The sequence below is a fragment of the Cyrtonyx montezumae genome, unplaced genomic scaffold, assembly GCF_038088225.1.
Source record: "Cyrtonyx montezumae isolate F1298 unplaced genomic scaffold, pur_monq_1.0 scaffold_25, whole genome shotgun sequence".
Lineage (NCBI taxonomy): Eukaryota > Metazoa > Chordata > Aves > Galliformes > Odontophoridae > Cyrtonyx > Cyrtonyx montezumae.
This window is the reverse complement of record NW_027071992.1, coordinates 1,712,197-1,736,582: the sequence shown is the minus strand read 5'-3', so window position 1 is coordinate 1,736,582 and position 24,386 is coordinate 1,712,197. Positions and strand designations below refer to the sequence as shown.

Sequence of the window (24,386 nt, the reverse complement as noted above, 5' to 3'; positions counted from 1 at the left end):
GTCTGCAAAGCTGTAGGTTGCCTGTAGAATTGGATTCATACATGGATCTGTCACATGCACAACAAACACTGAGGCACTACTTTTAGAAACAAGGACAGGATATTAGGATAAAAGAATGAGAAGAGCTTTGATTTATTAGTTGCAATGAGGTAGGTGAGTAATGGAATAGCCTACGTTACTTAGAAATCTCTTTGTGCTTTGGATAAATAAGTGCTTGTTAGCCAGACACACTATTAGAACAGATCCTGCTCCAGTCAGACTGTTAAACACACCCATGAACAGTGAAGATGTACCTAAAAGTGAACTACGTTTCTGGTGCTTCTGCAGCAATGAACTACACTATGTGCTCTGTGTCTTGCCTCAATCCAAGCTATTAATTTACATGCCATGGAAGAAACCAGCACAGAGGTCTGGATCTGGAGCAGGTCATTTTGGTCTGACAGCATTTAATGCTCACTTGTGGGAGATGTGCTGCTATTAATAACCCAAAGGTATAGTGATTTAGATCCATGATTTTCTGCTTCTAGTTGTCAGTACAGAATAACTAATCAGATTTGTTTGTGGCTGCTTTAGATGGTTTGAACCAGGGGACTGCATGCAGTATGAAAAGTGCTGGCAGTTGCCATTTGGACATCCTCCTCTCTCCTTTCTATTCTCAGACAAAAATAACATTCTGGCACATCTTTTCATTAACATCTCAGGGTACAAACAAGGTAAACAGCTCAGTGGAAATCGCAAATAAAAATCAAAGGTCTAAGTTGCTATGCTGCTATTACCAACATTGGGCAGTTGGTAATAACTCTATCCAGTGTGAACATAAAACATGAACAGATTGTAATTCTTTACTTGTATTCCTATGCAGCCTTTTTTTCCATAGGCTTAGTCGATAAATCTGATTAACTATTTTAATTTTCTAGTCAAAGGTAGCTGGAGTGTGAGCTGTTCTGGCCACACTGGCACACCTTTGAAATGTTCCATTTCCCACAAGTGCGAAGAAGCCAGCAATAAGAGACTTGGTGTCATCTTTATGCTATCCAGGGATTGTTTCATTTCAAGGCAAACAGCTAATCCATAGCATCATTAGCAAACAGCTAATCCTCTACTCATTTCTGCTGCCATATCAGTACGAACAGAATGGATCTTCAGGACCTTCAGGCCTGAAGAAATATATGCAAATAATCTTTCAGGTCAGTGATGCAAATACTAATTATCTTTAAGACCTGTCTGCCTAGCATAACCAGCAGAACCAGTCAAACTAAATGTAGGTGTAGCAGTAGGAAAGTAGGATAGAATAACAAAGATTTGTCTGTGAAAATAATTCTTAAATGAATAAAACCATTGAGGAAGCCCATAAGAAGGTTTAAATAATATGGTCTCAACTTGCAGCTCATTTACAGGGCAGCCTCACCAAGGCAACAAACAGAAACCTGGCAATTTCGGCCGTGTAGAGTTGTGACTACAGTGGATGCAGCACTGTGTGCCTGTCATGTCAGCTAAATTCTGCCCTTTTTATGTGCTAGATTTAGTATTGTACAGCATTTAATATTGCACACAGTGTCTCTTTGTCTGTGTATTATTCACAGGATAGAATGAGCACCCACGTAGGTAGGTTTAAGGACATAATAGTTAAGTTTTTCAACTAATGAGAATCAAGCTATGGAAATTCTGCATTATAGTAATGTTGGGACTTGGAAGTAGTGCTAAATGGGAAGGTGGTGTGTAGATATTTTTTAACTTTAACACTTCTTAACAACCTTCTATCTTCATCTTTTCTCCATTGCCCTGTTTCATATAATTTAAAATGCTTGTATATGCCATATCGCAGTCTATCTTTTCAGTATAAAAGCAGACCTTACCATGTACAAAGAAGAAACTTCAATCCAGCTCTTTTATCCTGGCAGTAAAATAATTATGAATTGTTGTACAGTTGGATACTTAATTGTCTCTGTCAGTTCTTGAGAACAATTCCTTGTTAAGTAACAGATATGGGTGTGATTAACTCTGTTCTGAAGTTAGATAAAAATAAATTGCTCTTCTGGTTTTTGCCTTTTTTCATCTGAGAAGCCATTTGAGATTCCACCTTCCCACATCCTGTAGCCTTACAATGGCTCACCAGGAGGCAGCATTTACACATTTTTCTGAAAGGCTGTGTATTTTAATTGCAGTTTCATGACGTCTCACACAGAAAAACAGACTAAGCAAAAAATAAAGGATAAGACACAAGGTTTCCAAAAATCTTTTGTCTTAACAGCACATATCTTCAATTTTATATGAAGTTGTAGTACCATGGCACTACTAAGAAATGCTTTTTTTACATAAATGGATTTAGATTTTGTTTATCAGATATGTAACTCTGCACATAGCCTCTTACTGTTTGCGTTAACATCTTAACAACAATAGTATGTGTTAGATCTTTAAAAATGTCCAAAAAATGCACCACATTCAAAATAAATAACAGCAAACTAGTCAGCTGTCTCAGCCTGAGGTTCCAACATGTTAAAGTCCCTACAGCTAAATGGGACTGCAAAGTCTTGGAAGCAGGGCTGGTAGAGCTGTGGGCTGGTAGAGCTGTGAGGGATCAGCCCATGCAATTGACTCCTAAGATATGGTAGATAGAGAACCATGGACTAGACATTAGGGATTTAGAGGTTTGGAATGAAGTGGCAAGACAGGGAGTAGGAACCTTCTTCCTTATGCCCTTCAGGGCACCCCTTTTGTAGATAAAGTCTTCATTCCCAATGTGAGAAAAAAAGCACTGCTGCTTGACCCAAAGAACAGTACAATTTTTTATTCTTGATTTTTCTTGTGTGGAACTCCTCTGCCTTTCTTTGCTTGATGGAAAATAAAGAAAAAATAATATTTTGCTTAATACCAGTCATAAAGCTTGATACATGGGCTGCTAGAAGGCAATGACTAGCCTTTGGGCTGAACAAGTCTGGTGTCTTGATCTGCAAGCAGATAAATTGGAAAGCAGAGTTTATTCGTGTTTTTACTGATTTTCTCTTTTGTTTCAGTTGCCAATTTGTCTCTTTCTTCTATTGCATTGAGATGATGACATGTAAACATTTACAGATTAAAGCTGCTAAACATTATTGAACCACTAATTGATAACTGGTAATGCTTGTAAAGCATCTTTTGCATATATTTGCTGTTAGTCATGAGATGGAATCAGCTTCTTCTTCCTACTCCAAATAGGTTGTTCCAAAAGTAATGCCTCCTATTTATTTCCATGGAAACAACAATAGAAACAAAGAGCACGTTGACAGTACTTGATAGAGCAAATTCTCAGCTACAAAACACTGTTTTTCAGCAGAGTCACCATCACTAGCCAATTTGCACAGATGACCTGATGCAGATGTTTTTCATTTTGTGATGTGACTTGTGCACATGGCTGTCTGGATTGTTTTTTCACATTGCTGTCACCACTGCTGAAGCACAGCACCCAACACCTCACTGTGCCCACATCCACTGGTTGATGTCCATGAATGTTCAGCAAGCATCAGTGAAATTCAGCAGTTGCCATTTTTTTCGCATGGAGGAATTCAGTGATGTACCTTTTCTTCATACTCATTTCCATGTCAGGTGCTGTTTTGTCAGACTGCCCCTCTGGTGCCTCCTGTCACACAGCAACAAAACGTAACAGATACTGGTGGGAAGGTTCAGCCTACACTGCCATACTACAGACATCTATCTCAGCAGTCCTGCTGAGAAGGACTTAGGGGTCCTGGTAGACAAAAAACATGAGGCAATGGTATCCTGGGCTTAGTCAAAAGAGGGCTTCCAGCAGAAGGGTGGCCAGCAGGAAGGGGGAGGTGATTCTCTTGCTACTCTGCCCTCATGAGGCCCCGTCTGGAGTACCATGTCTAGGCCTGAGGCCCCCTGCACAAGAAAGATGTGGAGCTGTTGAGTAGGTTCACAGGAGGGCCACAAGGCAGATCAGAGGGCTGGAGCAGCTCTCCTGTGACGACAGACTGAAGGAGCTGGGCTTGTTCAGCCTAGAGGAGAGAAGGCTGCAGGGAGACCTTATTACCGCCTTCCAGTATTTAAAGGGAGATTATAAGCAGGAGGAAAATAAACTTTGTGCATGGGTAGACAGTGATAGGAAAGGTTTTAAACTAAAAGAGGGGAGATTTAGGTTAGATGTTATGAAGAAATTCTTTACTCTGAGGGTGGTGAGGCACTAGCACAGGCTGCTCTGAGCAGCTGAGTTGGAACTCGGTGATCTTTAAGGTCCCTTCCAACTCAAGCCATTCTAGCATTCTCTGATTCTATGCTGTGAGAAAAGATTGGATGGAGGTGATCTCTGAATTTATGATAAATAATCACTGAGTGAACAAAGTCAGTTCAGTCAGGAAGAGAAACAAGGAATGCATGTCAATGTTCAAATGTATAAAAGACAGCAAAGACAAAGGGAATAAATTATTTGTGTCTGTAATGAGCTGGAAAGAAATAATGGATTCAAATTCCATCAAAATACATTCAAATTACCTCAAGGAGTATTCAAATTAGGAATAGTTTGTTAAGATAAAGGAAGTAAATGGATTGGTGGATATGGCATAGAATCTCCATCATTAGGTGTGTTTACAATCAGTGTAAACAAACATCTCCTAAGAAGGGCTGATCCTACCTCAGGGTAATAACGAGAGGTCGAGGCCTTCTAAAGACCCTTTCACTTCTAATTATCTACGTTTTCAAATAGACTCTCTGAGGAAACAAACTTCCTAGGACTGCGCTATTAGTCTGTGCCTTGTTGCCTTAACAAGTCATTTAATAGACCATGAGAAAGAGGTGGGAAATCAGGATTTGTTGACTGATTTTATTTATGCTATCTTATTTTGTTTGTTTGTTTCCCTGGAGAGTTTGGGGTTCTGCAGTAATCAGTAAAGCATCCTGTCAATTCATTTTCATCCCGTTGTCAATTCTTTCCTAAGCTCAGTAACAATCAAACAGGGGTTTTGCATCTTCCCCCTTGGGCCTGGTTTCTTTTTGTGTGGTTTTAAATCTCCTCAGTGCTTCTTTTTAATGTCAGATTTTCTACTTCTTAAACCGGCTTTCTGAAAGTTAAGTCCTTAAAATAATATTTGGACATCATCTTAAATACACTCTTTCTTAAGTGCCTGCATAGTGAAGTCATTCAGGAATTTTTGCACATTGGGATAGTTTTAGAAAAGCCAGTGCAGCAGCTTCTGTACATGGTATGACGGTCAAGTTGCATTCTTCACTACGTTTAGTCCCTAAACTGGTAATGATTGCTCAAAACATTTATTTAGAAATTGTATTTTAATTCACTTCACATTAGTACATCTTTAATGCTGACAGCATTTTGGTGATAATTGGAGTGGATTGTTGTTTCACATATATTGCATTATTCCACTTCTTGCAGGAGGAACTGCCAGAAAGATTTAGGAAGGAAATCAAAATAAAAAGTTTAATGTACTGTGTTTATATCTAAACATGCTTTCAAATAATCCACATTTAAACATACTCCCTTTCTTGATTTGTCTCCTTTCAGCTTTCAGGCAGAATTTCCAAGTGGAAATTATTTCAGTCTGTTATAGACATGGTGAAGGCAGGTGGCTTTCTTTGAAAATCTATATGGCAGTATCAGACAGAGGAGTATACGTCAAGTTCACAATTAAAGTGATGTATGTTTAAATACTTCCTGAACTGCAGAATACCAGCGTGGACATAGAAATAATGAAGAAGCTCATACATAAAAAATAGCCCAACTACGGCTTTCAACATTCTAACTTCAAGCATATTTTCACAGAGGTATTGGCTTTAATGGAGAATGGTTGGGATGAGATTCAAGAGAATCAAGAGAATCCATCTATTTGTCCAGAGTAAGATTTTATTATCAAAGCTACTCATATTTAATTTGTAATAACATTCTCTTTGCATTTGCATTTTGCCTTTTTCATTACATGTTAATTGACAAATTAACAGGATATTAATCTTCACAAGTTTTCTCTCAAAGGATGAGATGTTCTAACATCCTAGCATTCAGACAATTGCATCAGATTAGAATTTCTGTTTCTGGAAGAGCTCCTTCAGCTGCTGTTCAGTTGTTGCTTCTTTCTGCTGCATCAGCTCCCTGGCCCCTTTGGTCACTCCCCAGCCATCTGGCTTTGACATTGAAGGGCAATATGGCCTGCCTGAAGCAGGCTTCAGATTTTCCCAGTATTCTTTTCTTGCTCTGAAACAAAGAAAAGAAAGTGTTTGTTTCAGCACCTCACAATACCAAAGAAACTGTGGCCATTACAAAGGATCCTTTGACTTGGAAAATCCAACTTTATGTTTAGATACAGAAAGATGAACAGAAGTATGCGAAAAAATGCTACACATTTTAAAAGCATCTTTTCATCCTCAAAAAGAATACTGTGAGCTGTTTTACAGTAGTCTGTCAGATTTCCATTTTAACTTTCATGCATTACTTTCTCATTAATTATGATCAATTTTTAGAGTACTCTTTCTGCCTCTGCGTCCCTTTCACTGCTCCCAGACCAGATTTAATTCCTCAAAATTATTAACATGTAGAAAACCTAAGGTGATACTTAGATGGCTGAAATTCGGTCTGCTTTATGAACCAATATAAGCCTTTGCAAGGACTGCTTTAATGTGCTTTTCAGTTCAGATATACATACCTTGCTCTGACCCAGGGTTTAGTATGCATGCTCAGGCTATTGCCCCAGCTACCATGTTTCTCAGAAGCTTCTGGCAAAAATCCTCTTTCAGGAGCCAGCTCTTCAGCTATTGCTCGGATGTGATATGGCTCAAATCCACAGCAACCTCCAATATAGCGGATTCCTAAGTCATAAGCCTTTCTTGCATATTTTTGAACATCCCATCTAGTGACAATTCGTGGTTCCAGGCCTGCAAAGATATGAATATCTTGGGCTTCCACAACACTCCATTTCAGCAGATTTTTAGTTAAGAATCACATTATTGAGACACTTCCATACTGTTTACAAAATTGCTGGTAAATGTAGATGTTTGAACTGTCTGTGCTAGAATTAATGATGCAAAATTTCCTAAGGCCAACTTTTAGATTCTGTTATGGGCTGCTGAACTACGCTTGTCTTAAGTTTCTTCCATCTAGCAAAACAGGAAACAGTGTCCACCGAGAGTGATCAAGCTCTCAGCCACATGCTTGCCATTCTCCTAGAGTTCTTAGCTGGAATACCGGACCATTTTCCCTGTTACATTCACAATGTGCAGAAAACAGCTGGGAAATCTGATTATAATCTGTTAAAGGAGATGATACTGTCTTTCCTACAACTGCAATAAGCCCGCACATTATTCCTCAAGAGTGCTTACTCAGCTTTTTTCCACGACTAGCTGTTGGCAACCAGCTGTTTCTTAGCCCATCCCTTACTTAGTTATACTCCCATCCACTGCCTCACGTCCCTTACTTCCTTCTGGAAAGTTCTGAGTGTAGATGGCTCAAGAAAGGGTGTTCTCAGCTGAGTCATTTTCCCTGCTGCAGACTGTAGCAAGCAGACTGGATGGACAACAGAGATTAGAGGAAACACTTGCAGAAGGTAAGCAATATGAAGAACAAAAAAAAAGCACACCTCAGGGGAAAAAAAGCACAGGAATTGCAAAACTGGAAATAAAGGAACAAGGACTGCAAAAAATAACTTGGAGAAATTGTAATACAGAACATCCTCTTGTTCCTTTATGCACATCTGTAGAAGATTAACCATAATGAGAACATAAAGTCCAGTGAGTAGTTAAAGAGACAGGCAACAACAAAAAGCAAAGTGTTCTTTAAAAGAAAATCATTGCTCTTGGTGAGAATGGACAAAAGAAAATCATGGACTTGTATCAGAGGAAATAAAAATGCTACCTTAGAATACTCTCCAAATACTAGTAAGTTTGTGTCCTGTAGATGTGAGATAAAACATCAGAAGCACCACTTCATGATTTCCTTGTCTCACATATATTAAAAAGCAAATGCAACATCAATACAAAATGATGAATTGTAAGAATGCAGTAATTTTCACACAGCTGATGCCTGTATAAAAAACTAAACTTCAGGGGAACAGTATAGGGTGTCTCCCTGTATAAGGTCTTTTCTCCATCACCTACTCTGTCACAATCAGCCCTTAGGCTCCAGAAGCACAAGAACAGCGCCAGCCAAATGTCTTTAAAGAAACAGGGATATATCTCATTGTATCAACTGGCCACACACAGAGGAACATTATGATTAAAAACAAACACATTTGATAAAAAGTTTCCACATACATCATGTGTTTCCTTTGATGTCTTTTTTTGTTTCTTATTTCCCCTCCCCACAGTTATCCAATATTCTATTTTTAATGCGTAGTAATGTTTTACAACATTCATTTTCTTTTCTTTACTCAGAAATAAGTATTTACAGCTTAACTTTTCATTCATTTATTTTATAAAAAGATTGACGTTTTCATCAACTTTTGATTAGAATATTGTAACTGGGTCCTAGATTTAGCCCTTCTATGCATTTATTCTTGAAATAATTGGGTATGCTTTGACTGACCAGCGCATTTCTTTCTCAAACATTATCCTTGCCTAACTGGTGGCATTTGAGGATAACTGTGGTTACATAGAAGGGAAGACACAAAACTGGAAATTCAAGTCTTAATGGTTGATAAAACATTTTTGACAGCTGAAGTTGGAGTTTGCCAGTACAGGGTCTTGTTGGCCTTTGCAGAAGTGAAGTACATTTCAAGTATCTAAGTGCCTGTTCTGCATGCTATCTTTCACATCAAAAAGTTAACTAAGTGATCTTTATAACCAAATTGCATATCTACTATCAAGTGATCAGTTGCTCCTTCTGGGTACTGATAAATACTCACGGACCCAGGCTTCTGCAATTTCCTCTTGCTATTTCTGAAAACAAAGGTCTCTCCAAGGAGCGACCAAGCCAATAAACACAAGAAAACAGTGAATCCTTCAACTCACTCGATTACTTTCTGCATCTGTTTTATCTCTTTGCTTGCAATCAGAGGAGTTGTATGAAGGAACAAACAGCAAAAATGAGTTCCTGCCATTTCAGTATCCCAAAATATTTTCAGAACATCATCATGATTTTATCATCTAATGAATGCCTCAGGCTCATGCTTCAAACTTTCCTTCCTCTATTTAAAGAGAGGAATTTGAAAAAGAATCTTGAAAATCATAAAACTCAATGTTTTTTTCCTACAAATTCAATTGTTTTAATACCTGAATTATAGACTGATCTTAAAAAAAGAGCATATGATACCTGTAAACAGAGCAATTTTTATATTCAATTTAAGAATATTTTGGCTGATTTGTTCCTCTCATCTAAGGAGAATGTGATCTTTCACATCCCAGGTGCAAATAAGCCCCAAAATACAAAAAACCTTGTATACACAAAGTGACCTAGTCTTTCAGATTTCATGAAATTTCTCCTGAGCACACAAATGATTAAATGTTTCCAAATTGCTTTTCCATTTGTTAGTAACATCAAAGAACATACTACTTCTGGTTTATCTCTAATCGTACATTAGACAGTTATACTTAAGAGACTGAAGGTTGGTGGTGAATGGAGTTAAATCTAGCTGGTGACTGGTAACAAGGTGGTGTTCCCCCGGGGTCGGTACTGGGGCATGTCCTATTCAGTATCTTTATTGATGACCTGGATGAGGGCACTGAGTACAGCCCCCGTAAGTTTGAGGGTGACACCAAGTTGGCTGGAAGTATCTATCTGCCTAGGGGTACGAAGGCCTCACTGAGGAATCTCGACAGTCTGGATAACTGTGCTGAGGGCAATGGGATGAAGTTCAAGATGACCAAGTGCTGGGCCCAGTCCCTTTGGTCACAGCAATCCCACTCATTGTTACTGGTTTGGGGTAGAGTGGCTGGAAGACTGTGTAGAAGAAACAGGCCTGGGAGAATCAGCCAACACTAAGCTGAACATGAGTGAGCAGTGTGCCCAGGTGGCCAAGACAGCCAATGGCAACCTAGGTTCTGTCAGAAATAATGCAGCCAGCAGGAGCAGGGAGGTGATCATCCCTTTGTAGTCAGCACTGGTGAGGCTGCCCCTTGAGTACTGTGTTCAGTTTTGGACCCATTGAGGCCCTGGAGTGTGTCCAGAGAAAGGGTTTGGAGCAACTGAGGGAACTGGGATTACTTAGTCTGGAGAAGGCTCAGGGGAGACCTTATGTTTTACAACTGCCTGAAGGGAGGCTATGGCAAGGTTGGGGTCAGCCTCCTCTACAATGTAACTAGCAATATGACTAGAGGGAATGGCCTCAAGTTGCTCCAGGGGAGACTGTATATTAGGAAAAACTTCTCCAAAGAGTGGTGAGGCACTGGTACAGACTTCCCAAGGACATAGTGGAGCCACCATTCCTGGAGTCATTCAAGAAACATTTAGATGATGTACTGAAAAACATGGTTTAGTGGGAAATATTGATGATAGATTGGATGTCAGGGGAAACTTCTTTACAATGGGAGTGGTGAGGTGCTGGAATGGGCTGCCTGGAGAGGTTGTGGAAGCCCCATCCCTAGAGCTTTTCAAGGCCAGATTGGATGGGGCCCAGGGCAGCCTGGTCTAGTATTAAACGGGGAGGTTGGTGGCCCTGCCTGTGATAGGGGGGGTTGGAGATTCATGATCCTTGAGGTCCCTTCCAACCCAGGCCATCCTGTGATTCTGTGGTAGGTGCATGCTTGGACTAGATGTCTTTTCCAACCTTAGTAATTCCTCAATTTGTGAATTGCAATAATAATGTACCTATACTGATCCATTTCTGCATTTGTTGAACAAAACATTCTTATGAAGATAAACACTGTCTTGTGTAATACATGCCACAATCCAGAATATTGGTGTGCTCCAGTCCAAAGGCATTTAAAGTCTGGTTTTCTTTTTAGTCTGTTTGCACCTACTCATTTCTTTGAGCTGTTCTACAGTGACCTTGAACAAGGCTCTTTAGCATGAGGAAGCAGTGTGTATTTTTAATTGAGTTCAGGTCATGGCATTTTAACAATTTCCATTAAAATTTAATTTTCAGTCACAGGCTATCGTACTACTTAAATACTCTTGTGTGGATGAACTTGAATTTGATATTACACTGCAAGCCCTCTATGCAGAATGCCAGGCAGGATAGTAGGGACTCGTCATATAAAAGGATATCTTATAATTTCAGTTTTGTTAAAAACAGGAAAAAAAGGAAGCATGCAATAAAAAGGATGTCTTACCAAAGGGAAATTCAGGAAGATCAATAAATCCCTGCTTCCCACAATCAGGTGTATGGAAAGCAAGTGGTTGAGTCATCAGGTGGGCTTTCAGCTTAGCAGCTTGCAAACCCTCTTTCATCAATTTCACAGTTTCCAGTACAGTATCTGGGTCAAAATGGCAGTTGACTCCAACAATAGAAGCACCTATGAGGACGAAAATAAGTCACATATTAAGCTTAAGTCACATATTCACAAGAAAGTAGTGAAGATTCTTAGCCACAGCACTCTAGAAGCAAAGCAGTCCATCTGTACACCAGCTCTATGAAAAGGCAGCTGGGCTGGAGCCAGTCTCAACTCTCATGAGGCAGATCATTCCATCTGGAATTCAGCAGCACTCCTCTTTATCTTCAAGATGAAGTACCAAGATGAAAAACATCCACAGCCACATATGCAATTAGCTAGGAGCTTTCTAACATAGGTTCTGCCTTGGGATTTTAACACTAACTCTAAAGGAAAAAAGAGTTTATGACAGATACAATGAAACTCAGGTATTCCCCATTATGCCACCGACTAATTCTTTCTGTCTTTCCAAGCCGAACCACTCTATGATTCTATGATTCCACTTGTTATGCAAAAAAAATACAGCTTTTGTTAGACAAAAAATCATTTTTTTTCATTGTTTTTCATCCTGAATTTGAACTTACTCCAGTCTTTGATTCTTAAAACACAATCAAGTGTTGCTTTGGATTCTGCTTATGTTTCATAATTTTGATCCCAGAACTTGGGGCTGTCTCTGTAACCAAAAAGGAATTTGTTTAGCACTTTCCTTTATTCAGCATTAGCTACCTCTGGCTACTGCTCCCATTGCCATCTCAGTTAATATGATTTTTTATCTGCATTATTCTTTGTTTTCTACAAGACTTCTCTATTAAAGTTAAAACAAAAGCTCTTCTAAAAGACATAATCAGAAATTTATCTCCTTTGGATACTCATTCATGTTTCTGAATGTCTAAGTAATTCAATTTATTCCATACTTTCAGAGAGCAGATTAAACCAGCTTCTTACCAGCCTTCACCAGCTGGACAGCACACTGTCCAGGGGGCACACCATGCATGTCTCCTTCTGGACCTATGCACATTGTAGCTGCAACTGGCTTGCCAGATTCTTTTAGGACTTCAACTGCCCAGACAGCTTCTTCAACATGTTCAAAATACTGAAAGACATTCAAACAGGACAAGTTTAATTTCTTGGAGATGAAGCATAAACATTAATTATACCCCAAATTAATGAGCAACACAATGATATACTCTAACTGTTGAATTCACTGACAATACTGTTAAAAAAGAATTCTAAGAAGTCAGTAAATCAAGCAAACAAACAAGTACTCTTGTTCCAGAGTAAAAATGTCCTATGTAGAGGGTTAATGAGGGCTTTATCTCCAAAGAACTAGTTTTATCTAGAAAGTCAGAATAATTTGCTATTCAGAGTACATAAGGAAACAGGAGCTAGCCAAAATCATCTTCAATTATAATTGTTGTGCTGTTATAGAATTTGACTTGAGAAAGAAATTTATAATTCAAGGGTCTATTCTAGAACACTTGCAGATGCTGCTGTGCACTGACAAAAAGCTTCTGATGCTACCAGAATATAAGTATAATCAAAATTTTAAAGGAGGAAGCAATATATAACTTGCGTTCCCAAAAGGAGGCTGAAAGTTAACATGCTGTATTAGTTGAATGCATTCATTTATTTTTAACTACAAATTTACCTCTGCAATGAGGAAGTCCACATTCTTCTTTGTGAAGATATCTAGCTGCTTTCGAAAGACTGCTTTAACCTCTGCTTTGTCCTTGCAGCTTAAGTATGATGGTGTCTGACTAACTCCTCCAGCTACTAAAGCATCACCTTCATTGGCCACTTCTCTGGCGATGTCACAAGCAGCTTCATTCACTTTCTGGCACTGCATGAATATAGATTACATTTGTTATATCTCATCAGAGATATGCACGAAGCTTTAAAAGTACAACACAGACAAGAGTCCAAACCCATAGTAATTTCTTCATATTCATTTAGATGTATTCTTAAGAGCTTATTACCCTCAACACGATTTAAACAGTTAAAGTTATAAAAAGCCACATAAATATTTGTTATCAAGTACAATTTGCTTTGTCTTTCAGAAGTCAGTAAGACTAAGTGTACATTTTTGTGGGTGGAAGAAAAATGCGTAGTTATCTCAGTTGAACAGTTAATTTTTCATTCTATTTTTTACTTATCTTAGCATTTTGAAAATTATCAAAATATATGATATTCATATAGATATATCTAAGGCATTTAAAAAAGATATAGTTATCACTTTTTAGAATGGCCAATTTAAGACCATTAAGGCAAGACTTGGCACTGTATATAATCAATCACCTAAACTGAAGGACATTATTGCTATACTCAGAGGTGACTATAATAGCTTGTGAAAAAAGACATTAAGCTGAAGAAAAAGATTTTTGGAAATGAATCATTTGGGACTGATAGCAAGTACTGGTTTGAACAGGTATGTTTGTGGCCAATGGTTACTTAGAAACTACACAGGCTTCTCATAGCTGAAGTGTTTCATGGATGCCCCAAAAGATAAAGCTGTTTTTTTTTTAAACATTACACCTGACCGAGTGACTTCCACTTGCATCAGCAATCAGGTACATGTTTGGGAACTCCAGAATCTGGAGCCATACACTAGACAGAGCTGGAGAACCTGACTCTAGAACAAGCAAGCCAGTCTTAAAAGCTTTGCTGCAACGCATTTGTTTCCAGGTGCTCTTTCAACCTCTCTCATTTTGCATGGCAGCAGGAGCTGCAGCATGGCTTGTTCCACAGGTACTGTGTTTTGAGAACAAGTGTTCCAATGCTGCATCTGTTGAATGTAAAGACACTGTATTCCAAGTACATTTGGTCATACAACATTATGACTGATGCTGCATGCACTGAACAGCTCCTGGGGAGAAGGGAGAATCATTTTTTATACCCATGAGCTGAAGTTTCAACTGTAGTGACAGAAGCATTTCCAAACTGTAAACACAAAGCCACAAGCAGCAATAAAGCATGCATTTATATACTGTTGATAGTAAATAGGAACATCCATAACATACAGAACTCATCTTGTTTGAAAGAGTTAAAAAAATAGGGTAAACATGGCCACAATCTAAATGGGTATAAGAAAATTGAGAAAATATTCATTAATGTTTCTTCATTCAGTTTGTTCTGACTTCACTTAATTAAGTAGAACTAGCATCTTCTGAATCATTCCCACACCAGTACCCTAAGCTGTGCACGGTACCTCACGGTACTACCAACTTTATAATCAGTGTTTCCAATCCCCTCAGAATCTGAAGAATTCTGATTAATTCTACTCAGAATTATGTATGTAATCTGTACAGAAAGTGGCTTCAATCTTCTTATTAACTGGAAAGCAGTACAAAAAATTATGCTCTTTTAACAAATATTTAAAAGAAATCACTTAGCAGGCTGCCTACATAAATGAGAACTGATGTCAAACTTTGCATTTTGAAAATAATGCTGTAATAGCTCAGCCAGACAGACAGGTACAACAGTTTTAGGGTAAAAGTGACACAAGTGTTTCATTAATATCCAGTTTCTGGACTGCTATATCTTCTTCTGCTCCTACAGCATCTTTTCTATTTTCCAGTGGCTTAAGCAGACAGCATGACTAAGGGAGAAAGGATCAGGGAAAACATACTGGCAAACCTAATCTGAAGGGAACTATCTAGAAATGTTTATGACTGAAGTCCCATTCGAACTGCTGCCTACATCTAGTAAAGCCTCTCAGCATCCTACACTTCCTTGGTGCACAGAATGAGAAAACACCACCATTGTACTTCTGTTGCTGTTCAGGTTACCCCTACACACGAGGATGGGAGTACTGGCCACAAAATGTAACTAAAAATCCAAAATATTACTTTACTGAAGAAATGATCTTAAAAAAAAAAAACATTCAATATTTTTTAACCCAATGTTAATTTCTAGGATTCTTCACGATTTTAGCAGCTGATTTGTTTAAGTGGGTGTTAAAGCATTTCTTTCACTATTTAACCCTAAACAATTTTGCTCTCTGTGCAGATGATTTCTCCCCATACTCTTCATATCAAAATTTGAGTAAGCTAATCTCTGCAGACCAGAAAAAAAAGATGTGGGTATTCTCTAGTCCTATTTTGTAATTTTATTCTCCTTTAATCATGTCCTTCTGACTGTTCCAAACTCTGTAACTGCATCATCTAATTTTTTGTGCTCAAATATACCAAAAGTTACTCTAAGGAAGCTTTTGAATTTAATCATCTCAGTTCGTATCTACATCAAAATAGCACTCAACTCACAGAGATTTTCTCAGCTACATAGTTGCCTCTGTTCTCTAGTTTGTCCTCACTGGCATAAAAGGTGAATGTTTGCAGAACATTGGATCCAGCTCTGAGGAATTCCCTGTGAAGCTGACGAACTGAAAAAGAAGACAAGAGATGCTTAGTACAGTTATTAATATTGGTATCCTAAAATTAAATGCTTACTGAAGTAATGTTACTGTGACACAAGCGACGTAGTATTTACTAGCAGAGCCACTGTGAGAGAGAGTAGTGTATCCAGAATTTCTTCCCCTTCCCCCCCGTCACTCTTACAACGTCAGGCAGAAAACTTAGTTACTCCCAGCTACGAATAACTGAGGATTTCTTTAAGTTTTTATGGCAAACATTTGGAAAAGTTTTCCTGATGCCTGCTATATCATACCTCCGTGTCATTAGCAAAATGTGTGCCTGTGTCATAATGAAGTTACTGCCTTCAGCTACAACAGATACAGCATTATGCGCCAGAGAAGCTCGAACAGTAGTTGCTAGCGTCAATCACATGAACTCATCTGCTTTTGGTAAAGGAACAGTGTTGTGTCGCTTGCTTTTCTCTGCTGGTGCAGTATTTTGTTTTCAGTTAAAGCCTTGGCCAACCACAGTGTGACTTAATACAGTGCTTGTTTACTCAGCAGTCAGAGAGGCCTATTCAGGAACACAGATTGTAGCTGTGCTACAGATCAAAAAGTCCCTATTGGGATCAGATTTCAGTTTTTACAACTTCTACATTAATTTTAAACTTCACTATTTCACAGAGAATTCATTTTCCTACAGCATTAAAACAGAGTACTAATTGCAGACAAAAGAGCAGTTTCTGTACGTTTCTAGTGGTCCACAGAAATTTTTGTTTTGATTTTCTTTTTTTTTTTTCCACAAGAAAGAATAGAAAACATTGTTGAAAGCTAGCCAGGAAACGGGAAAAAGTGAAAAAATTCTACAAATATTTTCAGAAATGCTCTATGACTTCCATAATAAACCAGCTTTATTTACCCACGTTAGTTTGGCCTTTATTTAAAACAGCTGCATTCCTGGGCTTTGGGTGAATAAGGACAGTGATACAGACAAGCAGATGAAACAATAAGACACTTATTTCAAACTGTTAGTTTCATAGACTCACTCAGGTGTCTTCTGTCCACATTTGGAGAGAAAAAAAAACAGCCTTATTAGTAAACTATCATCCTGAATCTTATTCAATCCCAGGCAGATATTATTATAGCCACAATATTCTGTTACTATTTTAAAACCTACAACCTGCGTGGCACTAACAGAAAAACCCAAACAACTATGTAAATTATGGTGTGATTTCTAGTATATTACTCAAACTATGGTTTCTTCCATCATTTGAGAAATGGAGTTAAGAGCTCAAGTAAGGACAAATAATGTTTAATAATTATTTGATGCATTTTAGGAGTTGGGCATTTAACAAAAGACAGACTTAAGCTAACAGGAGATTGGGAAAGTGCACACGCACACTGCCCCATGCAGGGCAGCAGCAGAGATACTTGATCTGGCCCAGAACAGTTGTCAGCCTCGTAGAACTTTCTCTTGTAACAGAGAATGGCTTTCCAACTGTTTTTTTTCTTGAGCATGCCTTGCTGCATTCTAAGAACCTCCCTCCTTTTCCTTCTTCCCTTACAAAGAGTAGAAGGGCTGTTAGTTGTATGAATTTTGTACCAGCTGGCCCAGCCAGTTGTTCCTTGTGCTCTTCACACCTGCTTTCCAAGTAACATGACTCTTAAAACATGCAGGAGCAAAAATCAGTAATGGAGGGGAGGCAGCACACTGCAGTACAAGAAATGAACATATTCCCAGTTAGGTCTATGTTTATAAGTTGCCTATAGAAAGGTTTATTAAAATGTTGTAACTATATTATGGACATAAGCAGTATGTTCTACAGATAGCCACCAGTAAGCCAGCAGTAATTCTTAGATGTCTATTCCCAACCAATGACAACTAGGCAGTAATTTAAAGCAGGTCTGTGTGCTCTTTAGCTCATCTATGTCACCTATGTGAGTTTTTTTTTCCATATAAAATGTGCCAAAGAAAGTAAACAACACGATCTGAAGACACATCTAATTCTTTAAAGCACTGTCTGAGTACAAGAACCAAGCATAAAGCAGAATCTCAGCAAGGCAGACAATTAGCACTGCCTGGGTTAAACCAGCTGACATTAGCTCATAACCAATAGACCCTTCCCAGATTGAATCACATTGTAATATATGCACTATTTTTCAGATGTGATAATGAGAGTGTTCACAAAAAGGTAAATGGAACGCATATTAAAAAATTGCAGAATCTATTTTAGCACTATCTATGCTAAATAGTCTCTATGCACAACAATCTTTATGCTGTGGGACACTCTAATTGCTCATTTCTTCCCCCTCCACTGCTGGCACTTACTTCATTAAACAGTAGAGGCCCAGCAAATGATGCTGCTTTTCTGGAACAGCTGGGTTCTCATTTCCCTTTTCACAGTGGAGGCACATACATTAAATACTCCACTCCCATTCAACTGTTTATTTAAAGCCACTATTTTCATGAAAAAAAAAACCCATAAAAAATATTCATTTATAGCAATATAAAAACCCTAGAATGGTCAAACCCAACCAAACAGATAGTCACCTGTAGAAATCTTTGTCACAAGATGCTGTCAAGGATAAATTTGATATTGACTCGAGGACAGGCAGGACAAGTCCACAAGAGAGATTACTGAACACAAAGACACTACATCTGGTTCAAAAATTATTGAAGACAAGATGCATTCTGGAGAGGTATCACTGTATTATATATAATGAGGCGCTACTCATTCTTAGCCAGACAACTGCTTTTAGTTGCTGTTACAGAAAGATGGAAGGTGAATAAGGGGAACTTTTGTTCTACAGGTTCTTATGCTGTTCTTCACAATGTCTAATTCTTCAGCAACATTTCTATTAAAAAACTTGCTACAAGTTCTATATACTAATTATTTTTCCAACTATTTTTACTCTTCTTACAGGATTACCATTTTCTAGTAAAACTGACCTGCTTCTGGGTGTTCTACTGTTGCTTCAGGAGTCCAAGGCCCAGCTTTTACATATCCCCTCTTTTCCAGGGCAAAGACAAATCCCCCATCTCCAATCACAATCTCTCCAGCATCCAAGCGCTCTAGAATACCCTGAAGAAACAAGAGGAAAGGTTAATAATTACAGTTCTTCAGTTTCACGAGTGTTATGAGATTTGTTGTCATTTCCCATATTAGACAGGAAGACAGAAATATCTGTGGGATAAAGAAACACCTTTAGAATATTTCCTTCTTGAAATTATCATGAAAGACCAGGAGACAACCTGTTTTAAAAGCCTTCTATTTTTAAGGGAAGTATATGAAAACAATATATACCAATTGCACCTATTAGGTATTAGTTTTTGTATTCCATTCACTGCTTCGTTGCCTTGTTAAAATTCTCCAAAATGTTCTGTGCTATTACACTAAACAGTACTTCATACTGCAAATAGATTACTACCATAATTCCATGGTATTTCAAAAAATGCATGAATGCGGACATTACATTAACAAAGGTAAGAGGCACAGAAAAAAATTAATGACTATATTTTCCTTGATGGTACACTTAGCAGTTGAGTAAATGAAATCTGATGGAGCAGGAAAAAGAAAAGCCTTATGGTCAGAGTTGAGTATTGTTAGCATACTCAGAATGTATAATTTCTCCACTAATTCATTTATTCTATCACACGAGTCAGAAAGACAAACATCTACAGCTTCTCATTGCTGCCCTTTAGGAAGGATGAGAGTACATCGTCCCAACACAGAGCACTGCGTATCGTAGCCGAGTCCAGTACCGGTCTCTTCAGTGTGTAGCCATCCCAACGTACAAACCCTCCTGAGAGGGTCAGCATTTTTGGTGCTGACATGGCAGCAAGGTTATGGGGCCGCTGTGCAGTTATGTGAGCCTGGCCAAGTGTTGGCATGCAGATCTTGCATCACATTCTACTGCACATTGCGGACTTGCCAAAACAGTGACCTGATTAATTCTAGCATTCAAGAGAGTATGCATGCTCCTTATTTCAGCAGGACAAGGGTAGAACTCATTCAATAGTACCAATTCTTCAGAATTGAGTTAACTTTCAGCAAGTTCCCCAGTCATACCTCAACAGACAGGAGCTCTGTTGTATGTATACGTGTTGGGAGGCTTTGTGAAAATTGTTTGCAGTTAACTGATTTGTAGTCTGAATGCTCAAGCACGGCATAAAAAAGCAGCTGTAGGATCAATGACTGAGTTCTCTCTTCTGCTTGTTGAAGGTTGAACAGACAAAGCCTGCTTCAGAAGTTTAATGTGCAGGAAATAGGAGTGCAGAGGGAAAAACCCTGAAGGTAAAAGTAACTTCAGGCACTGCTCACTGACTGAAGATGAAGGGATAGATACATGTTGACTTCATATATAGAGATTATATTTAAAGGTACTACAACACTTAACTTTTTTCTTCTAACAAGTCACTTCTTGGATTTAATGGCAGTTTCCCCTCCGTTATAGCTTTTTTAAACTGTGCTTTAAAATAGTTTTCATCTTGGACACACAGGAGCAACATAAGCTAAGGCAGCACTTAATCTTGTATTTTCAGTCCAGTTAGCTCAAAACAGAAATTACTTTTAGCTCAAAATGGAAATCACTTTTATACAGTTTATTATAGATCGGTATTATCACACTACACCATTTGTACTCATCCCCACTGAATGAAATACCATTGATTCAACCAGATCTTGTGAGTTCACAACTGGCTCTGTTTTTTCTGTACAGTTGAACTACAGCTGTGCACTTAAATCCAATCTAGATCAAAATTATACCATGTGACAATCCAGTAGTACACAGATCTGGTATGAAATAATAAGGAAAAGATAGCGTAAAAATCTAATTAAGCCACCTTTTCAGTTTTGCTACCATTAATCACACTGCACCACTCAGTGCATTCACCAAAAGTATACAAATGACTATATGAAGATATCTCCAACCTGCTTAGAACTTTAACTGAACCATGTCAGCAGAGAGCTTGCTTGTTCTACCTATCCCCATCGGAAAAGAGAAAGAAAGCATCTGAAAACTAAGATCTTAACCCAAGCTCTTGATTCACAACTGTTTTACATGAAAGAGACAGACATAAAAATGAATGAAAACAGCACTAGGAGGTGTTCTACAAGTAAAACAGCACTGTCCTGGCAAGAAGGCAGAACGTGTTGCTCTGCACCCCCAGCAAGCAGCAATGACTGGTGGCACCACTGCTATGGGTCAGATTTTGATTCAGACATTGCTTAAAGGTTTGTCTTCATAGGCAGAACGGCTGATGCCAGAATATAACTTCATACTGACTTATTTCTTCTGCTGAATGAGAGTGCAAAGGGCGTGCATACACTGCGGGTGGTACTCACGTTACACTGCTAGCATTTAGTCCTATCAATCAAGGCAAGAGCAGTTTGGGGCTCTTAAATAGAGTCGGCTGGAAAGAGAAATCCCACCTAATGAAAGCTTACGCTTTCAATACCTAGAGTTGCAAATTTTTCTTATTAAATACCGTGAAACGAAACGGATTTTTGTGGCTGCAATCTACGTTCCGAGCAAACCAAAATTCTAGGGGCCGGGGCAGCATTAAGTCCGGTTTAATACGCCCTACTAGCCCACAGCTGCCCTTACAGCAGCCCGCCACGCCGCGCCCCACCCGCAGGAGCAGTGGCTCCGTGCCGCGGGGTGCGCAGCGCTGCCTGTGGGGCAGCACGGCCTGCGGCGTGGCGCGGTCGTTAGGCTGGCGAGGCTCCGCAGCGCGGTGCCGCCGGGCTGGGAAGGGGTTTGGGAGAGTTACCCTTTTGCCCTGTTTCAAGGTCTTGGCGATCGGCAGCATCTTCCTCGCAAGGGGACGCCGGCTGCTCTAGCGGGACCAGACGGCTCGGCACGAAGCGGGAGGCAGACTGGGCGCTCAGACGGCGCTTTTATAGCCCGGGCGGGAGGCGGGCCGCGGGGCAGCGCTGCGGGTGACACCCCCGGCCAGGCTCGCCCCCTGAGCCCCTGACCTCCTCACCCCGAGGGCAGCCCCCGCGCCCGGCCCTGCCCGAGACAGCTCCGCGCCCATTCGGTCCCTCCCGTCCCGGTCGAGGCCAGGGGTGGGCGGCCGGCGGCGCTCAGGGACCGACCCGCGCGGCAGCCGCGGCCAAGGGGCGGGCCGGGGCCCTCCCCGCGAGGGCTGTTCGCCGGGAGGGGCGCGGCGCCAGCGCTCCGCATCCCTGAGCCGTGCGGGATGAGCGCGGTGCTGCGCGCTGCCCTGCGGCGCCTGCCGCTCCCGCGCCGCGGCGGGAGTGCCGGCCCCTCCGCTGCCTCGCGGGCCCTCGCCGCGGGCGCCCGGGGCGGGTGAGTGCGGGCCCTGGGCCGAGGGGGCTGCGAGGGGCTGCGGGTGCGGGGCTGGCTGCGGTGTGGCGCGGGACGTGTGGGAGCCGCCGGCCCCCGGCCCGATAACGGCGGTCTCTCCGAGGTGACTTTCGCTGCCGACGTACGCGAGCCGTCGCAAACCCACGTGGCGGGGGCCGTGGAAGCTCCTCCGTGGGGCGGGAGGTGCTCCTGGTGGGGCATCGGCTGGCGGAGAGCGGAGCCGATTGTGCTGTGGGTGATGTGGGCACACGCGCAGTGACATTCTGTCACATCGGGGTGAGTGGTGGAGTTCGCAGGAGACGGGCTTAGTGGATTCTGAGCTGGTCTGAAAACTAGCAGAAGGCCAGGGGGTGAAGTCTTAAATTCAAACTGAAGAAGCTCGACCCTGATTAATATGTACCTCAGAACAGCATTCAGTATAGGAGCTGCTGCATTTCACATGAGGCCGTTAAACAGTTTACTGATAGCTTGGGAAAAGATTAATATGTAATCTTGACAACGAACGCGTGTGAGTGTGTATAGGTCAACCACAGTGAACTCTTGGTGTCCACTGATTCCCTCTGTTTTCTTTCGCTGCCACATGGTGAGCATGCATGCTTCCCCCTGCATTTATATCTAAGATATTGTTTTATAAGATTGTTCATAATACACACAGCTGACATCGTGGATTTCTGAATGCGGGTGGGTGAAAGACCTGTTGCACTTTAGATAGCCTTATGTCAGAGAAGTTAAAAGTTAAGAGCGAAAAGCTGTGTGGAAGAAGAGTGGAGATAAAATTAAAAGAGTATTGATTAACTGTCCTGGAGCAACAGATGCTGCAGCTTCACAGCTGTCTGAAACATCTCCTGCACAAAGAGGTCTGACCTTGTCTCACTCATCCAAAAAATGGCTGGTTTTAATTTGGATAAATTTCCTGATCTGCTTGCTGTTTCACAGTCTGTGGGAGAAAGAGCAGAGGAGGGGATCACACAAGATAGAGAAGGATGGAGCTGCCTGTGGTATCAGTTCTGGTTTTCCCTGGTGTAAAGTGACTGGAACTGTAGTGCAGCTTAGCGGCTGTATGCAAGCAATTGAGAAAAAACTATTTTCATAATGCTCTGACTTCAGAAAAAGAAAACTTGTTAAAATAGGAAGAACATGGAAATAAAAACTAAGTTTCATTGTTCATGAACACTGATGTAGTCTGCTGACACATTAGAGAACTTTCCTAATTAGGCATTTTCACAGAATTGGCAAATAGTATGTGTTGGAGATCATCTAGTCCAGTCTCCCACTAAAGCAGGCTCATAGAATCACAGAATCACCAAGGTTGGGAAAGACCTCCAAGATCATCCAGTCCAGTTGTTAATCTGTCACCAATAGTTCTCACCACACCATGTTCTTCAGTGCAACTTTAAAACACTTATTGAACACCTCTAGGGCTGGTGACTGCCACTGTCCTGAGCAGCCTGTTCCAGTGCTTGACCACTCTTTCAGAGAAGGTGTTTTTTCTAATGTCCAGCCTGAGACTCCCCTGGCTCAACTTGAGGCAATTTCCTCACAATCCTAGTCCCATTCTAGTTACATCAGAGAAGAGGCCAACCCCTATCTCACCACAGCCTCCCTCCAGGCAGTTGTAGAGTGTGAGAAGGTCTCTCCTGAGCCTCCTCCAGACTAAATAATCCCAGTTCCCTCAGTGGCACCTCATAAGACTTGTTCCCTACAGTAAGTTGCACAGGAAAACATCTGGATAGGTTTTGAATACCTCCAGAGAAGGAGACTCCACAACCTCTCTGAGCAACCTGTTCCAGTGCTCTAGCACCATCAAAACATGTTAAGTCTTTCCTCATGTTTGTATGGTACTTCCTGTGCTCCAGTTTTGTGCCCATTGTCCCTTGTTCTGTCATCCAGCAACACCAAAAGCCTGACTCATCCTCTTTACACCTACCCTTTAGATATTTATGAACATTAATAAAATCCTGTCACTCTTCTCCAGGCTGAACAGCCCTGAGTCTCTCAGCCTTTTTTCAGAAGAGGGATGCTCCAGGTTCCTCATCATCGTTGTAGCGCTGTAGGACTGGACGCAGTATTCATTTACGTGGCCTTACTAGGGCAGAGTAAAAGGGGAGGATCGCCTCCCTTAGCCTGCTGACTGTGTTCTTTTTAACGCATCTCCGTGTAATTCTTGGCCATTGCTGGCTCACAGCCATCCAATTGCCTACTGAGACACCCAGGCCCTTCTCTGCAGATCTCCTTTCCAGCAAATCAGCCTCTTACCTATACTGTGCAGTTATTCTTCCCTAGGTTTAGAAATACGACTTAACTGCATTGAACCTCATAAGATTCCTCTCTACCCAACTCTCCAACCTGTCCAGGTCTTGCTGAGTGGCAGCACAGCCTTCACGTGTGTCAGCTGCTCTTCCCA

General features: G+C 40.7%; 3 protein-coding genes across 3 annotated transcripts in view; 2 read left to right on the top strand and 1 right to left on the bottom strand.

Annotated features, from left to right (window-relative positions):
• Positions 1-24,386, top strand: part of SERINC5 (serine incorporator 5) — a 510,096-nt gene that overhangs the window by 470,457 nt on the left and 15,253 nt on the right. The gene's annotated exons all lie outside the window — the stretch shown is intronic.
• Positions 5,830-21,556, bottom strand: LOC136050745 (betaine--homocysteine S-methyltransferase 1). Its single transcript, XM_065739820.1, has 8 exons — positions 21,423-21,556; positions 18,600-18,732; positions 15,561-15,679; positions 12,950-13,141; positions 12,247-12,394; positions 11,203-11,385; positions 6,645-6,873; positions 5,830-6,196 (listed from the first exon to the last, which is right to left on the bottom strand). The coding sequence occupies exons 1-8, from the start codon at positions 21,459-21,461 to the stop codon at positions 6,022-6,024; spliced, it is 1,218 nt and encodes a 405-aa protein (XP_065595892.1). The 5' UTR covers positions 21,462-21,556; the 3' UTR covers positions 5,830-6,021.
• DMGDH (dimethylglycine dehydrogenase) overlaps positions 21,837-24,386 on the top strand; it is a 46,675-nt gene continuing 44,125 nt past the window's right edge. Inside the window, exon 1 of the mRNA XM_065739779.1 lies at positions 21,837-21,964. Coding sequence (XP_065595851.1) covers positions 21,855-21,964 — 110 coding nt within the window. The 5' untranslated portion in view covers positions 21,837-21,854. The remainder of the gene's footprint in view (positions 21,965-24,386) is intronic.